Source organism: Pezoporus flaviventris, unplaced genomic scaffold, assembly GCF_033815535.1.
Source record: "Pezoporus flaviventris isolate CSIRO_AGI_PZ_B2104156 unplaced genomic scaffold, CSIRO_AGI_Pfla_v1 ptg000066l, whole genome shotgun sequence".
In the NCBI taxonomy this organism is placed as follows: domain Eukaryota; kingdom Metazoa; phylum Chordata; class Aves; order Psittaciformes; family Psittacidae; genus Pezoporus; species Pezoporus flaviventris.
Genome location: NW_026892614.1, coordinates 16,463,465 through 16,483,195, shown reverse-complemented (window position 1 = coordinate 16,483,195; position 19,731 = coordinate 16,463,465). Strand labels below are relative to the sequence as shown.

General features: G+C 38.9%; 1 protein-coding gene across 1 annotated transcript; it reads right to left on the bottom strand.

Moving 5' to 3' along the window:
• Positions 1-188: 188 nt before the first annotated feature.
• SFT2D1 (SFT2 domain containing 1) lies at positions 189-18,790 on the bottom strand. The gene is made up of 8 exons (XM_061471380.1): positions 18,631-18,790; positions 12,731-12,817; positions 10,143-10,225; positions 7,659-7,740; positions 5,281-5,316; positions 4,475-4,530; positions 2,942-2,971; positions 189-910 (listed from the first exon to the last, which is right to left on the bottom strand). Exons 1-8 carry the CDS (start codon positions 18,691-18,693, stop codon positions 871-873), a joined length of 477 nt encoding a protein of 158 aa, XP_061327364.1. The 5' UTR covers positions 18,694-18,790; the 3' UTR covers positions 189-870.
• Between the last annotated feature and the right edge of the window lie 941 nt (positions 18,791-19,731).

Here is a 19,731-nt window from a genome sequence, read left to right as displayed (position 1 = left end):
CACAGTACACTAACAGGCCCAAGAGCCTGCTGCAGTGCCCAGAATGCCCGAGTCCCCTGTCACCAGCAGGAAGGATTGCTTCCACAAATCTAATAACTAACTTTGGATGCAGTCATATACATATCCTACTTTCTATATTTTCATATTTAATTTTCAGCCCTTTATAGTGGATTCCTAAATAAAAAACATTTTAAGCACCTTCAAAACTGATTTATTTCACAAATTTCATTTATACATTAGTGATAAGTTCTTTTAGCAAAAAGTATTTAGGTATGAAAGTAAAAACCCATCATAAAAGACAGCTTTTAATAAAATCCAACAAGCTTTAAACAGACCTATCACATACTCTCATTAAGCTTTTTCCATAAGGCACATGTACAGACATTTCAAAGGAGCAGTTAATTATAACTTACAAAGTCTTTACAACATTTATAAAACTCCATCTTTGGAAAAACAAACAATTAACAGTATACAAACATAAATGGTACATTGCAAATTTTAGACAGAACTGCAAATGAAATCTTTACGCATACTGCCCAGATCTTAGCAGCTTGCCTCCACTGGGGAATAAACTGTTACTGGATGCAGGGTAGCTTTAAGACCATGCTGCACAAAGTATTTAAAATGTGCCATTCTGTTAAAAAAAAAAAAAAAAGACCCTAAAAGCTTCAGGGTAAACACAAACAGTTTGCCCAGTTTATTTTTAAACTGTTTCCAGTAAAAAATATTTAATCCCCCAAATGCAGAAGGCAAGGAACATACTAAATTCTTACTGGGCATTTCATGAATAGAAAAGTAGAGTTTTCAGAGCAAAGTTCACAGAGGAATAAAAGTTGCCTTTTAAAGTGGACAGTGGTTTCTGTTTTTAATTTACGCTAGGCAGGATGAGAAGCATTTAATCACAGCATCCCTTTAAAAAGAAAAAAAAAAGTCAGTTATTTCTTCTTTTCATATACATATCAAACACTGCATGCCTAAAGTTAAAAATACTATAGAAACAAAAATCAATAGTTTATCAAATGCAGGATCTTTACAACCATCATTATGTTGAGTGCATCTACAGCACCAGCTACAGCCGACTCTGACGCTCAGGTCTGCCTATATTGTCTAAGCCTTCCACACTGTTTGCAATCAGACATGTGCTAAAATGCAGACAGTATTCAAAATTGTTCTGCAGTACACCTGAGGGATTCACAGAGGTCAAAGCCTGATTTTACAAAGGCTGACCAGCAAATGCATGGCTGAGGAGTGTGCCAAATCCAGACAAGCAGCAAAGCACAGGTGCACTTTTGAGTACAGGCCACGTGGAAGTTAGACCATCATCTTGCAGGAAGAATCAAAACACAGACTGGAGGGTTTAAAGTGCATGTACCAACACTGCAGGGCAGAGAGCTGACTCAGCCTTAAGGCTTGAAAGATCTGAAGGGGTCCACTTCTTTAACCAACAATAAATAGTTTTATGACTACTGAGATCACTCACTCCAGACTCCTTTATTTTTCATTTTCTCAAAAATGTATCGGCTTAAGGAGTGGAATTTGTATTCTCTTGTTAGTAAATTTGAAAAATGAAGACAAATACTATCATGACTTCTTAAGTCACAGTATGTATGGTTTTTGTTGTTGTTTGTTTAGGGATTTTTTTGCCATGCCAGCAAGAAACAACCCATGAACAAGTAAACTGTAAAGGGTAAACCATTAACAGAGTTAAATCAAATAATAATAACTTTGTTGGAAACAAACCACATAACACTGTTCTCTGGCACTTAACATGGTTTAGATCACCATTTCCGTAAGAAAGGCAGCCTATACAAGAAATTTATGATAGCATTCCACATAAGCAAGTACTTAATCCCCAAAGAAATCACTGTACTACTAAAAGCAGCCTGGGTAAAATGCAGTTTTTTTGATCATAAAATCTAATAGACAAATAAAATCAAAGCTATTAAGTGATATGTATAACCTAATGTTTTTCTGACCAGAACTTAAAGCACTGTTGATAGGGAAGAGAAGACCAGTGGGACTGTCATATGGCCAAAGGAATTATGAGAATTCAGAATATCACTTTTGACTGGGGTAGCTTGAAATGTCAGAAATAGCAAGATGTCAATTTGAAGCCTGAGTTCAGTTAGCATATTCAACCCATTGTAACTATCCACTACTGTCTTTAAAACAGTGTGTATATATATATATATATGGCTTAATCCTCCCTAGATCAAGTGAAGCTTAAAAAACAATATGTAGTACAGATTTTTCAGCAAAGTTACAAAAACACTACAGGAAGATGAAAGGGATAGACGATACTTTGTTCTTTCCTACCCCCCACTTCTACTACAGAAAACCTCACCAAATAGTAGTACCAGACATGGAGGCACTTAATTTTTTTTTACAAATACACTGCCAAGAGACCAAGCTGCATTTCACATGAAACATCATATTAAAAATAGGTTCTTACATTTGTTTACTTGCATGTGGTTTCACTGTGCGTTGGGCTTTCATTCCCTTTTTGTACACACAAGAGTTAAAAGAGACAGAGAAGCATCCCAAAATGAAAATTAACAGAGTTGCCTTTGCCTCTCCTAAGAATGATGGAGGAATTCAGAAGCAGGCTTAACATCTGAAACTATGCTTGCTTGTATACTTTAACTAAGACCTCAGATCCATATGCTGTCTTTTAATTTTAGTACTGGAAAAGTCACTATTGCATCAATATATTTTTAAATCACTGGAGAATGTGGAAAAAAAGTGCCTCAATTTATTTTCAGTGATGAAAGCTAGAATGAAATTTAACAAAGAGAACTACTATGCCCTTTGCTTGTATTTAAAGCTTATATCAAGCATTACTTTGAGTTCAGCCTTGTCATTTTCTAAAAAGGGAGGAGGTTATGTTTTTTCACATGCTGAATTTAAGGACTTCCCCCCCAGCTTTATCATGCACACTCACCTTGCAAAAGGAATATACGACAGACTATACCTAAAAAAAAAAAAAAAAAAAAAGGGAAGAAAGTGTATTTGACAGAGTATTCATGCCTCTCCTATAACACAGTTATTTCACTTTAGTCCAGCATTAACAGAATCACAGAATGGCTTGGGCTGGAAGGAACCTTAAAGATCATCTAGTTCCAACCCGCCCTACCAATAAAAGCAACCTGTTGTAACAAAACCTTAAACAAGGCTATATACTCAATTTAATGCTTACCTGAGAGAAGATGACACATTTGGACAAGAACTAAATGTACTGCAGAGGATTTTCTGGTTTACTTTTTCCTTTTTTTTATTTTTAAATATAGTTATAATTTCTACTGTACTTAAACTTCAAAAAGCAGATTTACTATGACCAGATTCAAAAGGACTGGAAATTCTGGGGAAACAATATTCTTCAGGATGATAGAGACAACTTTTTCAAGATTAAAAGACAATATAAATTACTATGCAAATATAAATCTTATCGTGTTATTTACATAACTCTAAATACAGATATATGCTGTAATATGAATAATTACAGCTACAGATATATACTGTAATTGTGACACTCAAATAGAGGATAATGGAAGTATCCTCTAAAACCTGCTTCTTACAAGCCTCCAAGCTAATATTTTGTTGTCATGCCCAGCCTGATTAAGCTCTAGGACACCTCACAAATGCAAAGCTGTAAACATGTAAAATGTAGTCTGAGTTAGCAGTCTTCCCTCTATCCAGTATCAAGCACTGACCTGGGCCCAGCATGATGCCCAACAGTCCCTATCCTGAACAAGCAGTTATTTGTTCTCAGATCCACATTCAGTACAGACACTGTGTATTCAGGGCAAGTTCAAACAAGAACTGTGGTCATCTTGGAATGCATAAGAGTTAGTACCACATAATTCACCTGGGATGAGGAAACCAAATACGTTCACTTGTATCTCCATGGAGAAAGCAGTAACTACAAAAACTTCTGCCAAGCTTCCAAGCATTAACCTAACTGTGCTCACACATTCCCAAGCCTATTCCCTGAGCACATCTGGGTGGTGATCGTAGTACTGCGCTGATTTACCCTGCCATGTCCACCCAATCTCTACTCAGTGCCACTTCATATTCTTGGGGCAGGACACACCATATAAAAATGTTATTTAGTTTGTTCTACTTCCAAAAATGAAGAATTAGTTAGAACTTTAAGAAGAGGCAGATCACCAGAAGCAGGGCATGTTAATATACAGTTACTTTCCCAACAGAGAAAAGGCACGAGAATTTTTTGCATATATATTCCTTTTATGATTCTTCAAATAAGCTCACACATTGCAGAATATATTTAAAAATACCATTTTTGCAAGATGATTGCATATTGATTTTGCTGAAGTTATACAACCTAGCTTAGAAAAACAGATTGAGGCTAGCATTTGGGCACACTTATGTTATGCGAAATGGATATATATAGGTTTATAACCATGCGGGTGTAGGGGCAGGGAAAAGAAATTAAAATTAATGTTAAAAATCTTACCAGGTCATTGCCAAGAACTGCAATATGCAGAATAACATTGCCAAACCTTTTTTGCCCTAAGTAAAAATAATGCAGATATTGCAGGTTAGTTCATTTTGTATCAGTCTATACTGTGAACAACTGGAACAGTCTGTTCAGTCAAAAATGTAATTAACTGACAATGCCTACATTTCCTTGTCAACCTTAATTTGCTAGTCCTTTCCACTCTAACAACCTTCTATTCATTTTAACCATTACTCCATTAGCATCATAATATGAGAATCTTCTGTAGCTTGGAAAACACTTAACAGCATGTTCATTCATGATACTGTTCTTCTGCAAGTACTGAAGTTCACTTCAGCTACATATTTATTTCTGTGGCATGTAACTCCAGCCCGTTTTTCCATCAAGATGCCTGAAGGTATTTCTTCTGTCTCTCTTCCTTTATCAGTTTAATATTCTGTATCCATGGTTCCTAAAGACCACTAAATACTCTCTGATATTCTTTAAGTACATCACTACGCACTAAGACGAAAGTATATTTTAACTTGCTTTTCCTAGTTCTTATTCCAGAGGTCTGCAGACTGAGCCTGATGCTCTAGATTTTGTATTCTCAGCTTCACCACATGTGGGTGGAAGGGTGCATCTGCTTTGCGGTCAGCAGGCTTATCGATCCACTTAAACTCAACTACAGCTGAAAATAGAAGTAACACACATATACAAGCTCATCTTTCCTCTACAACTGAACTATATGTTAAAGCCATAACACAATCAATAAACTAAGCAAGCTAGATTGCTCTTTGGAGGAACGAAGTATTCTAACTTACCCAGAATACAGCACACAGGGTCAGTATTAGGCAAAGCTGAGAGATGAAAAGAGAGAACAGAATGAATACTCAAATACAGTACCTATGTGCATGTTTTCAGTGGGTAATCAGCATTTTCAAAGTTGACTCATGAAACAAGCAAAGCCAAAGGCTGTCACACAGTGATTGTATGCTGAACTCCATGTAAAGTGGTGTTTTCCAAAGCACAGCATGCTGTGCTCCCTGGCTAGAAGGGAATAGGGCAAGTCTTAGAATAAAGAGGAGGCAGGAATTGACTTCAACAACCAGGAGAACTACAACCAGGTCTGTGTAGACTTATATGTTAGCTCTATTAAGAGGTGGGCTTAGCTTATAAAGCTTTACTGAAAGCAACCAAGTAGTCTGGGAACAGCTATTCTATTATTTCAGCACACAGTATCATTTTGGATCTAGTACTCATAACACCAAATGTGACAAGAAACATATGTGCATCACTATGAACAACCTGTTATTAAAAACAGCCATTCACAATTACAGTATTTGGCAAACACAGGCTCTGCTTCTTCTGCCAGTGGTTCTTCATCTTCTGACAGTAATGAAGAGCCCACCAGGGAGCAGCTGCCTCAAACACAGTGAAAAAGCTCATATGAAGCTATATTCAATCTTCTTATATGCCTCTGATGAAACATTACAATGATATGGTTTACTATGCCAAATTAATCACACTATTTGTGTGAGCTTAACCATCACTTTTAACTTTTCTGCTAAATCTCACCCAATTCCCTCCATTTGTCATCACACATAGTAGAAAACAGAATGAAACTCTCAATTAATTTTCACTGAAAAAATCTGCTGGTCTTTTATTGTAAGAAATAAAAATAGCAATCTCTCTTGAAATTTTCCAAACAGATTTGTGACTCCTGAGTTGCCTGCAATTCTAACTTTGTGTTACGATGGGGATCAAAAGTTTCCTAAACTAGTTTTCCAGTTCTTCTCTGTATTACTGAAATTTTCTATCCTAATGGCTTAACTTGCATCCAATGTTCTTGTTCCCTATTAGAAGAGACATTTAATTCTGTCTTTTCCTAACCCTGCTGGTAGCTTCCCTGCACAGGAAGGTAGGTCTGTGATGTTTTTACTACTCTGTTGTCTCTCCATTTACTTGATGCAACTTGTTCCTACAGCCTTCAAAGCAGGTTACTTATTTGTCTTTGTTACTTTCTTTACTATGTCTGAGCACAGCAGATGACAGGACCATCAGAGCAAATGATTTTTGCGCTGGCTGTTTTGCTGTCTGGCTTAGGCCATCAGCTTGACCAGAAAAACCCCTCAGATGTAAAGTGTTGCAGAATTCATGCTCAGCACAGACTCTAGATAATTGGAGGTGTTCTCAGACATTTTTACCATAGACCTATGAAACATAACTTCCCTAGGACTTTTAACTTTGTATGATTTGGAAGAGATGGCAAAAAGTCACTTCTTTAACAAAGCTCAGAGCCAAAGCAGGGATCAAATCACTTCTCCAAAAACTGTAAGGTGCTCAAATGAGATTACAATTCTGTTTTTTTCACACAGGGGTGTGTGAGAAAGAAGATACAGCCCATACAACAGCCATCCAGAAAGAATTCATGAAGGGTTTCTTATCCACATCAGCTATAATCAACTAGAAAAGAAAGTTACAGGATAGGGAGAATACGACAGCCAACTACATTTCAAAAATAAAAGCTGAAACAAATCAGGAGGAACAAGAGAAACTAAGTACAAAACAGAGAAGCAGCAAGGGCAGGAACTTGTTTTTTTTAACTACCTAGAGCTCTGGAATAGGGATTCTGCGATTGTGGATGGAGTTGTTTTTTCCATCCTTATGGAAGAAGGAAGGATGGGCATAGTAAAGAAGCCAAGGACCTCACAATAGAAAACCATGAAGGTGAACATGTGGCTTCCTGGACTTCAGGGAGAAAAATTAATTTTCTCTTTGTGCTGAACCACTAAGCTACAGAAACAGAGCTGCAGCAAACAAACAACTCTCAAGCTAGAGTCAGGGACCACTGACTTGTCATGGTAGTGGAAAAGTCCCTCTCTAACCTTGTTGTCAAAGATATTGTTTCAGAAAATAAATTACAAATAATAAACCTAATATTAGCATTAGTAAGGAATATTTAGTAAAGAACATTTTGTTCCAAATAATTAAAAAAACACATCATAAGCAACAAAACCACAAGCTTACAGAAAGGAGTCAGATAATCTGTATGATACACAGAACTGATCAGCTCGACTATTATTACTCAGCATAAAGAAAAGGTGAACTGAGAAATCACCTCCCTTTAGTAAAAACTCAGATTCAGCTTTGAGGCCAAAGGAAAACTTTTTAGCAAAGGAAGTAAAGATAGTATATTTACCAGCATAACAACTGTAGCTACTAATCTCTTGGGCTCAAACATCGCTTTCAATTGCTTCAGTGGCCCCATCAGGAAACATGTACTAATAGGAGGGGAAAAACAAAACAAATGGTAAATATTTCCAAATAAAGAGACAAGAACTGATGAGTTTTCCAACAGTCAGATAACTACAAAGGTTTTAAAAAGGCATTTCAATATTTAGAACAAGATCCACTAGAATGAAAGGTGAAATATTGCATTAATTTAGTCCTGGAAACAGCTTATGGATAGAGTCACCCTTGGTAATGAAATTCTTTCCAAATCATTACCACTTATAGCAGATGATTGTCAAGTGAAGGCTAGAGAATTGAGGCTGCTTTAAGAACTGACTTGTCAAAAGCAAGCAATGAATACAAAGACTGAATTTCTGTAGATTTCTGTTCAACAATAAACAGGCAGTGTGCAAGTAGCTACAATCAAGATCACAAGAAGTTCTAACTCTGCCCAAATTCAACAAGCACAAAACAAGAAAAGAAAGGTTCAGTAGTTTGTATTAAGTCCACCTGCTCTCTTCTACTCTGCACTTAATTTGAAGGGAGAATAAAAACCATCAGCAACAGTATGCTGTACCTGTTCATGCAAAGAAATGCAATGTGAACTAATAATTCACAACCATAATAGGAATTATTTGGCTTCAAATATTGAGATGAGCCTCTTCCTTCCCTGTCGCTGAAGTCACTGTTTGTAGAAAAATACAAAACACTCTTTGTAGAAAATCCAAAAATTTCCCAAGCTGAAACCCATCATCTTCTACACCCAGATGCTCCTGAACAGCAGCTTCATGCATATATCACCTTCTCTTCACCCTTTTTCCCTTCTTGAAGTTGTGTAGATAGACTTCAGAAGTTCTTTTAATTGGAAAAAGTTCTCTCAATTGAAAAAAAGCCCTAAATTCACTGCAATCCAAACGAAATTTTACTCAGTATTTTTTAATCTTGTCCGCTGGTGTCGTGGTTTAAACCCAGTCAGGCAACTCGTTCACTTACTCCCCCCTTCTTTCCCTTCCCCTACTCCTGGAGGGACAGAGAGGAGAATCGAAAAGAATGCAACTCCCGCGGGTTGAGATAAGAACAGTTTAGTAACTAAGGTATAACACAAATCACTACTGCTACCACCAATAATAACAATGATAAAGGAAATAACAAGGGAAGAGAATACATCTCACCACCAGCTGACCGATAACTCGCCCCCCCCAGCCCGACCAAGCTCTGACCGATACCTCCTCCAACCCCGCAGTCTCCCAGCCCTTCTGGGTAACTCCCAATTACATCCTGGGCATGACGTTCTGTGGTATGGAATACCTATTTGGCTAGCTTGGGTCAGGTGTCTTGTCCCCGCTTCCTCCCGGCTTCCCCTCCTCCCTGGCAGAGCATGAGGCTCACAAAGACCTTGACCAAACCAAACCATCCTTGTTATCAGCTCTGTTCCTGAGCTGAAAGTCAAAACACTGCACTGCACCAGCTACCAAGAAGGAGAAAAATGACTGCTACTGCTGAACCCAGGACAGCTGGCCACAAAATTAAGACCAAAAAAGCACAAACAAACCTGAAGAAATAGGATAAAAAATTAGTTAGCTAGTGTCTTGTTTTAGTATGAGATGGAATATTTATACAAATGAGACTCAATACCAGTAGAAACATTTTTGTCTCCCAAAACATTTGTTGAGGAAAAGCAGTACACCATCACATTTCTCAAATATTAATGTCACATTGCCTGATTTTTAAGAGATTAACAATGCTTTGACTCAAGAAACTGACTTTACTGAAATAACAGTCCATTAAAGTCAAGAACCAGACTCCATCCGTTTTGAGTCCCATGACCATGCTTCAACTATGCTGTAATAGTAAGAGAAGTTCAAACAAACTGAAAATGCTTTATTGGCATTAAGTTGTTTCTTACATGTTTTTCAAACAGCGAAAGAAGAGTTTTAGATCCTAGGAGGTCCCTTTTGAAACTTTTTAAGACTAAGTGCTGTGGGATACACTGCACAGATCCAACCACAGAGTTTAAAAACACACTGCAAATGATTTTTGGGTTGTGCCAGGCCTTACAGTCAAAATGCGGATTACCAGAACCTTTCCATCTTCAATGAGTTTTCCTAAACCAGGATGATCTCTCTGTTAAAAGTAAAAAGGTCCTTCCACTAACAAAGCATCCAGGCAATGGGCAGACTACAAGTTTGCCCCTGAAACTGAGGTACCTCTGTACCTGGCAGAAGGACTTCCCTGTCAAATGCACAAACATTCAGCCAGCATATCAGCATACCTGATAGTCACTAATAATGATTATCTTAAAACAGTAAGATAAACAAGATTTTGTTATTAACATTTCAATATGAAAACAATCTTGTTCATAGCCAACAGACACCATTTTAGAGCGAAAGCAAATGGAAGCATAGATGAAAAAGAGGGTACTTTCCTAATAACAATAATTAAGAAATCATACCTGGCTAATGCAGCAATGTTTCCCAGGGTGTAAAACACAGCAAAAAGTTTGATCCCCTGTGGGAGCCATAGCAATGCTGTTCCCTAGAAAAGATATTTGTATGTTTGTAAACAGTTAAATCAATTTATTTAGATTTTATAGTCTATAAATGTATTTTCAGACTATGAAGAGTGTCATTCTGACACATACCAGTGGACTATGCTGTTCTCAGACTGGTAGCAGTCAATATTTAGCATACTTCTGTTGACACCTAGTGGCAAAACAATGTGTTGGTTTACTAGATTTCACAATGTTTTTTACAACTAGGCAATGTTTATTTATATTGTTTTTAACATTTATTTGTACTGTTTATATTTATGGCACATTCATTTTTGTTACAATGCCCAACTATACATCATACACCTCTGCACACAAAGGACAAAATATCATAAAACCACACTATATCCACCATGTTTCTCCTCCAATCAACAACCTGAACTCACAGTCTAGATTCACAGAGGCTTTTAGAACTCTTACCTGCAGACATCTTATTTCTACAAAGCACAAAAAAATCCGAAGCCTTCTGCTAACTGCAGTCCCTATGATGATCAGGGAAAACTATATTGTACCCAATTGCAATTTCAGTGGGAATCTGTGGTGTCTGCTCACACAGACACCACAGGTACAAGCAACCATGAAAAACTGCAAAAAAAGGGTTCAATTATATTCTACAAGGAAAGCCTATGGGCACTTTGCAAAGACTAAAGAAAAAAAAACCACCTGCAATTTTGGTCAGCCCAGAACATAATAAATACACCAAAAGATCCATAATCTGAACCAGAGGAAGGTGGAGTTTCCAGCTCTCAGTTTCACATGACAAAGCTTAGCTAGGGAGCTGCCTCTGAACTCCCCAAAACACAAGGTCCACAAGCACACTATTCAGAGTTTTGACTCCTATCAAGCTCTGAATGACTCAAGGAAAGTGGAGGAAACCAAGATCCTAAAGCCTTTTATCTGTGGCTTCATAGTTTCACATGATGTCATGTATAATAGGCACAAAGATTAAACATTAAAAGAATAGCAGCAAAAAGAGTGATGTTAACTATCCAAAAATTGGTGCTAAAGCATAGACACAGCATGTACTAAAATCTGTGATTATACTGGTTAAATACAACTTGAGAAAAAAAAAACTGAGTGGGGAAGGAGTCAACCAAATAATGCTTAAGTTACCTTAAAAAAGGGATCTTTTAACCCAGTCTTGAGCTCCCTTCCTAGAGTTTGCCCCTGGCCAGTGCCTGTGTCACTGTACTTAGCATAGATATCAATATGAAGAATACCACTCTACGGTTTCTTTATTGAGCTGACTGTCACTTAAATAAGACCTCTCATAGGTAAGACCAGAAATTGTCCTGGGTTACCTCTGGGTCTCAAAAAGCCTAACAAACCAAAAAATTCTGATGAAGAATCAGAAGCTTCCAGCTGCAGGAGAATCCAGTAAGTGGCTATCTCTGAGCGCCTCAATCAAGAGATTGCTCCTACACAATTGCTGCTTCTTGTCACTACTTAAGATTCCTTGGTTTAAAATTTTTTCATGGTAAATGGAAGAGCAGCAGCAATCATTTGAATAATGGCAAACCCAGAAACTAATACAAACTGGATAAGTTACTCCATCCTACTACCAGAACACATTACAAGTCAAAACAATCGGCCTGAGTGCCTCCACAAAACCTGCAAGTGTCAGCCACACACATTAGCCAAAGACTGCTGGCTGGCCTACATCAAAAGTCATGTTTTGAGAGGAACCAACTTTCTACTTCGTACTGAAAAACAAAACAAAAAACCCAACTTCCTCCTCCACACCCCTCCAAAGAAAGAAAAAAAAAAAATAAAAAAAAAGAAAACCAAACCCAGCAGTCTGCCTACTTCCCCAGTGTTACTTCACCTGCTTCTGGTACTCTTACATGCAGATGAGGAACTGTTTCACTGTTTTGTACTGCAAGTTACCTGTGTCAGCTTCTGACAGACCAAATCAATTAATAGATCTCAACTCTCAACTGCAGGCTTAAGCCTCCTGCCAAGACAACAAGTTCAAGAATGAACAAATGATTTGCTGACTGTAAGATCAAAAGGAGTGTAGCAGGTTTTTCAAGTGTCAACATGCTACCACAGTCACCACCTATTCATTTGTGAGTGTGATAGGTTACACTTGTGGTTTCTACAGACTTTAAAAACCTTTCAAGCTTTCCCCTTCTTAATGGAGAGAATAAAAATAAGATGGGTACACAATGGACAACTTTCGTAGTATGCCACTCACAAATCTTAACTAAAAGAACAGCATATTTTGTCAGCGTTCAAACCTTCTAGTAAGAAATTTTATCAGACCACAATAAGAATGCTCTCTGCTGTGAATGGAAGGAAGATAGTCAAAATAATAATTTACAGAACAGCCATTACATGCCAATTATAAACTTAATATCCATTTAAATTTATGGATACAAAATTTAGGATATAGGATAAGGTGAACACAGAATCACATATAAAGTATGAATATGAATGAACTTCCACTGTAGGACAGTAATAAAGTGCAAGGAAAAAACCCTCTTACTTACAAGAAAAGAACACACGACGCCAGCAACAAAACATATGGCAAACCATCTGATTCGAGTACCAGTGCTAAGTGTTGAGGCATCAAGGACCTTAATAGGAGGAGAGGGGAAAAAAAAAAAAAAAAAAAAAGATATTACAAACCCAGCTTTGAACAATCTAAAAAACATTTTTTAATTTACTATTGAAGTCTTTAATTTCAAACAAAGTATTTTTTTTAGCCAGAAACAATTATTCTGCGTTGCTTTATATATGTTTGCATATTAATTATTTCAGTTTAAAAAATTATATTAGCATTCTGGAAACATATTTACAAACCAACCAACCGAGACTAAACCTGTGAAGGTATACCCTGGCACTCAAGCAATACTGCTCCACTTTCAAACAGGCCTTTTCACCGTACAATTACAATTGAAAATGATCACAACTGTACCAAAGCAGAAGAATAACAGGACCTTCTAGCAATTTGCAGAAGAATGTATCTATTTGTACAGCACTCTATGTTTCTATAGAAATACTACTTTTTTCTGTCACTAGACAGAATCCATTGTAAGTATGTATCTACTACAGGCATTATGTTTCCAGTTCAATTACTGTTCCTTACACAGTGAAGGTGTAAGCAGATTAACACAGTCTGAATCGTCAGACAGTTAACTTTCTGAAAGGGATTATTTTACTTCCTGCTTCTCCAGTGTGACTCCAGAACCTGTAACGCTTTTGAATGAGCTGAGCTAGCTGACACAACTCATGAAGCGGAAAGAAAGTAGTGTTCCTTCTGTTCTGATGACTTAGTCCTTTGCTAGACTAATGAGCCAAACTCGCTCTGCAAGGTGTCAGAAAAGCAGTGGGCTAATGTAAGGAGAGATGCAGGGCTACATAGCTGGCAGAACAGCCCCTTTCAGCAGAAGTGACATGTTTGATATGCTCAGCTCATCTTCACCCATGCTGCAATGAAAATGTACTCAGCTTACTCCAGGTCACTACAATTAAATATACTTCCTATTCTAAACTGGTCTATTAAATGAAGTGCTGCTTCAGCTTACATAAGATGCCTTTAAAAAGCTAACCTTTCTATTTGTTCAGATGACACAAGCAAACTTGTTATCTAGTCTACAGATATTTTCAAACAAGCGTTAACCAAATATACAAGTTAGGGCTTCCCCAACCAAGCTTGATGTTTCTCATGTTCCCTTGAGAAATTTCTCTTTCAGGCAGTAGTAGTAAGTGAATGAATGAAATCTGGTTACTGCTTAGAATGATGTCACATCTATATAAAGGAAGAATCCATACCTGGTACAGTAAAAAAAGGCCACATTCAAGCACACATCTATGCACTGTGACAAATCAGTATCTGAATTTATGTCAACAAGGAATAGCTTGGCTACTTTCTACTGATAAAAAAATACTAACATTATTTAATCAATTTGAATACTTTGAATATATACTTAAGAAGCAGCATCAGGATATAAAAAATAGTATTTTACAATTGCATGCTGTCTGAGCAGACACAGAGCTGAATTCTGAATTCTATTTCCCCTTCTCTGTGTTCAGCTGTTAAGACTGAACTTCCTGTGGGTCAGAAAATGCAGCTTACCTGGTTAGGTCCAGCTCTTTATCCTTATGTATGCATTAAAGAAACAGACAAGAACAGTAACTGAAAGACAGTTTAGGATTTTAAATCATATTTGATAGCCATATTCCTGAATGCCTATATACACAAGAACTACAGGAAGAGCTGGTAGGACATAACTAATGGAGGGACCCATTTGAATCATGCTTTTAGTTTCACCTCTTCATACAACTAACCACACACATACCAAAAAAAAAGAAAAAAGAAGAGTAACACTCATTTCCATCCCTGCTCAGAAATGAAGCGTGGAAGGAGCAATACTGTTAAGTATACCCAGTACACACATTTCAGACTGCCTTGAAAACAGGAAGATTAAGGCAAGTTATTTCTTCAGCTGTATCAGACACGTTGCTACCATTTATTGCTGTTCTACTTCTAGCCTTAATATCTGATGGTGTTCCTGAAATAACTATGGATAAATTTCATTCTGTGTATAAATTTGAAAGTAGCTTTATCTTCATGTAAATCCTTAACAGTTATTAAGTGGAAAAAATACCAACAGTATAAATAAGTGAACCACACAAAGGCTTGGAACAAAAAATGCCACAAGATTCAAAACATTATTTTAAAATTAGTTTAATAAATTTTATGGATTTAATTCCTAAAAACTTAGATTAATGATACGTGCGCATGAACTGCAAGAAGATAAGCTGTGGAACGAGGACTGCCAGAGCACCACAGCACAGCATTCTTTGCAATAACAAAACTAAATAAACTTACTGGCATTAAAATGAAGGCTGATTCTCCATCCATCTCTGATGCCATCACCTTTTATATTATCAAGCTGAACCCAGTTGATGCAATATTTGAAATCCTGACCCCAGAGATTTGGTAATGCATTTTCTTAGTCCCCGATACCTCGTACTTTTTAGGTTTCATGGAAGCAGTGGAACTGGTTACTCTTCTGAGCTGTGTTTCACCCTGTAGTGAAGCATCTTGTTGCAAAAGCTGAGTGACAGACACATAGTTCAACTACTTAAACCACAGACTTCAGCTTGTACTAAAGTGTCAGGGTACAACCTGTAAAAGCTGAGAACCTGACACAGCACCTGCCTATTCTGTCGCATATGCTGCAGGAGCAGTAATTTCTATAAGAGGGGCTGTGTGACACCCTGAAGTAACAGCTAATTACACTTTATACTGAGACTATAAAACAGAATCCTGAGAAAAACTTCGGAAGTCTAAGCAGCTTATGCAACAAAAGCAGGAAACAACATAAGGGCAATTAGGAAATTTTTTTATTGTCTGACATAAGACATACAGCAAGTCCTAGGTTTCAGAGGGAAAGAATTTGCATTAATATATTTGATATTTCCATTAGCAGAAGCTTTTACTTAGAAGACTGAAAAAATTTCCATGCAAATTTCGTATCTGGGGAAAGATTAGTGTAGAGAACCGTGCAGCAGTGGCAGCAAGGGAGTTCTTGTAAAACATACCCTTCTTCCTATACTGCTTTTCAGCTTGCTTCCAAACAATAAAAAAATAAAAAGAAACAAAAAATCCTTAGTTTTCTACAGCTAAGCTTTTAATGCCAAACTCTGAGGCAAGAAGCACAGATTTTCTAATCACAGGATATCCCAAGGAAATATTACATCACAGAAATGACCAAGACATCCAGAAATCAAGAGAAAACCTCAAGTGGAAACTGTAATCTGGTAGGCAGACTTTCTGAAATAGAACGAACAGTCCTGCAATAGTCTAATACATGTGCTGCAAGTGACAACAGTGTCTTTACTGAATAGCTTGCTACGGACACAAAAGAAATCATATGAATGTTAATCTGTAAGGCTGCCTTTGATCAAAAACATTTCTAGTGGCTTTGAACATCCACCTAGTTTCCCCCCTCCCCCCATTAGTAATGATTTTATAAAAGTTTTTCATGTGGGCAAACAAAAAACAAAAATAGAAATACTTGCTTTTACAGGTTTTGAGGAAGATTCTAGAAGTTCACAACTGCATCTTTTCTTGATAGTAAATTTAAGAATATGCAGTTAATGGAGAAAACTGAATTTGACAGAAATGTTCAGTGCATTTGCAGAATTGAGCTCCTATGAAATATTTCAAAAGATATTTACATTTTCATTTTTTCCTAACAGGCTTCCTTACATGGATTTCTATCAAAACTTCAGAGTAAAATGTAAGAAATGTAAATATCTGGTCTATTCCTCCTTGCTAAAATCTTATTAAATGCTTTAAGCAGCTGTCAGCTGACAACTATCATGAAACTACAGCATAAAAGGAGCCAATGCATCAAACGGACTGATTTGATTTTTGTTCGGTGTAGATAAAACTAAACCACATAATGCTGCTCTGACAACATCATTACATGGGTATATTTACAATCTATTACTGATTTTTTATTAACAAATTCCTTTAATTCCTTAAAAAAACCAAACAAAATCCAACAAAACAGAATAACTGATCTAATTGCAGCAAGAAGCAACAGCTCGGCATCTGAGATTAGAAAGTACAGAAAGATTTCACTGAATCATCACACAGTTGTCTCACTATATACCTCTACTGTACTTAACAGGAATTACTACAGACTTCATGGTAATGGTTCTGCAAAAGTCAAGAAGAATGAAGAGATACCTATGAACAGGAACAGTATGATGGCTATTACACAACTGTCAGCTATTCCAAAGAGGGGGCCCTTATTTTTATCCAAACACATGACCCAGTTCCAGAAAGGTCATCTAAAACAGTTGAAGAATTTACATACAAAATGCATAACCTTACATTTTCTTTCACAGCTTTACCTCTTAGAAACTAACCTCTGCATAGGTGCACACACTTTTTTGCTGACATTTAACAAATAACACATTCTTAGCTTAATTCCCTCCTTTTTAGGACACACATGTCCAATTATAAAAGCATTAAATACTTGGCCATTTATCTATTGATTGCTGCCTTAAAACAAACATCACAGTGTCAAGTGAGGGAGAACTATGTCAGTATCACGTGTCTCATGTGAAATATGACTGGGGGTGGCAGATTAATTAATTGTCTTGGAATTTAACTAACAGAAATGCAAGTATTGCTTTGATAATCTTGATATAAGATCAGAAGGCAAAGCATCCCTCACAAACACTGGCAGCTAGTTCTGGTGTGAAAAGGTGCAAACACAGACACACAGCTTCCAGAATCAGTCAAGTGATGATACAATTTAGCTGTTTTACTGTGGCAAAGAATTCAAGTTCACAAACCTTGAAGATCAACAGCAACTCAGTCTAAGTGATGCATGTCAGTAGCGAGCTACTAGAACTAATAATATACCATAGACACCAACTATACTGAAGCTGTACTGGCTCACCGAGGCTTATTCGCTGGGGCTCAGACACAGGCTGTTCTATGTTCCAGCTTCCTCCACCATGCTCCAGTACCCCCTAGCACGCAATACCAAGATGTTCCTTGATGTGGGGCAGTTCGACCTGCAGCCACACCAATTAAAAGGGAGCTGATGGTACTAATTGTTCCCTGCAAGTACACTCAGTTTTGATTCAACATAGAAGTGTCAGGATGTATGGTATTTAAGCCCAGTTAAAAACCAAAGAAACACAATGAGGAAGACAATGCAGAGGGAAAGGAAAAGTTAAACTGTACTTGAGGAGTATAGGAAAAAAAAGGAATTTCAACAGAATACGCATAAAACGCTGGCTAGGGAAAGTCTTTCTTTGCTTTTGCAAATTCAAGGACCTAAGAAAACTGAGAAGCAATACAGAAAGAAAACCTATTGTTAAACTGATCACAGAGTACCAAGGGCACGTAGGAAGAAGAGTATGCACCAAACTCTGCTATCCAGAAGCAGGACGTGTAAAATAAAACCAAAGGACCCAAACCCCCAACACACCAAATAACTTTTCCACTCTCCCAGAACTTGCCAAAACTCTGGGCCTGCTGCCCACATTTCATCCTTCGGCGCAGGCAGCAAACTCCCATCTTCCCATTGCCTCCCCGTCTCTCCCGCTGACAGCGACAGGCATGCAGGCCAGCACCCAGGGATGGCGGGGATGGCGGGGATAACGTGTGTGTGTGTGTGTGTGTGTGTGTGTGTGTGTGCGTGTTTGTGTGAGGTGCCTGTGCATGGCCGGGGAGGGGATGTGAGGGGAACACGGCGGCGCCGGAGGCCGCGGACACGGGTAGGGCCCAGGCCAGGGAGACTTCAACGACCGCCGCCACGGCCCCACTCAACCCCCTGAGCTCCCCGTAGCTCTGCGGCCTCCAAGCTTCCGGTACGGAAAGGGGGAAGAAGAGCGGATCCTCGCCAGTCAGTACCTGCGCCGTCAGTCCCTGCTCCTCATCGTCCTGCCCGGTCAGCACCCGCCTGAGCTTCTCCATCCCGGCCCTGAGGCAGGGTACACCGGGCTCCACCGAAGGAAACCACTTTCCCGTGCTGGGCCGAGGGCCCAACCGGAAGCGATGCGCACTCGCGGGCTTCGCGCCTGCGCGCTTGGGTGGTGCTTGGGCGGAGCGGCGGGTGGTGCAGGCATGGCTGGCGGTTGGCCGGGCCCCTTCGGGCCACCTCCCCAGGAAGGCCTTGTAGGGTGTCACCGCTGGGCTGGAGGCGCTCGGGAACAAGAGCGGCTTTTTCGGTGCGTCCGCGCTTCATCGCTTCCCGCGGAATCGGCTCATGTCCATACATCGGAAATACCGTTTGCATGAGCTCAGTCGTGTGAACTGGTGGTGCAGTAAAGCATGCTGCATAGGGGAAGAATGGTAACCCCGTGATTATAAACAGGCATGGTGTAGGTGGGCCTGGCATTTGGTCATCTAACTACCAGATGGCATCTCTCTTCCTACGTGGCTTTGGCAGTCGATGGTCAGTTTAACGAGATTTTGTTTCTAAACTGCTTCTCAGTTTCCTTAGGCCCTTGAATTTGCAAAACCAAAGGAAGACTTTCCCTAGACAGAGATGGTGGGTGGAGTGCTGCTGGGAATGAGCGGGAGAGGCAGCTGAGGCACAGGGCAGCATGAGAGCCTCAGCCATACGCCTTCTAGCAGCAGAGATTAACAGATAATGCAGAGCTATGCTGGATACATCTCCGCATCAACAGATGCATTACACTGAACTGTGCACCTTACAGCTGCTCCTATTTCTCTCTGCCACACCCATTTGTAGCGGGAACAGCACCTGACTTGCTCGCGGCTGATGTGCAGGACACCCCTCACGGAGTGCCAGGGCTGTTTGCACTGGTGTTCATAGCGAGCTCCACACAAGTCCTCCCTGTCCTGCCTCTGTTCAGACACGGCCCCTGTGTGCCTTTTGGGGCCGTTCCTGCATCTTGGCACGTGGCTCTGCTGTGTGATCACCCTGCAGCCAAGTACCACAGCTCTGGCCTGCGTGGTTTGCAGGGGAATGAGACTGAGGGAAAAGGA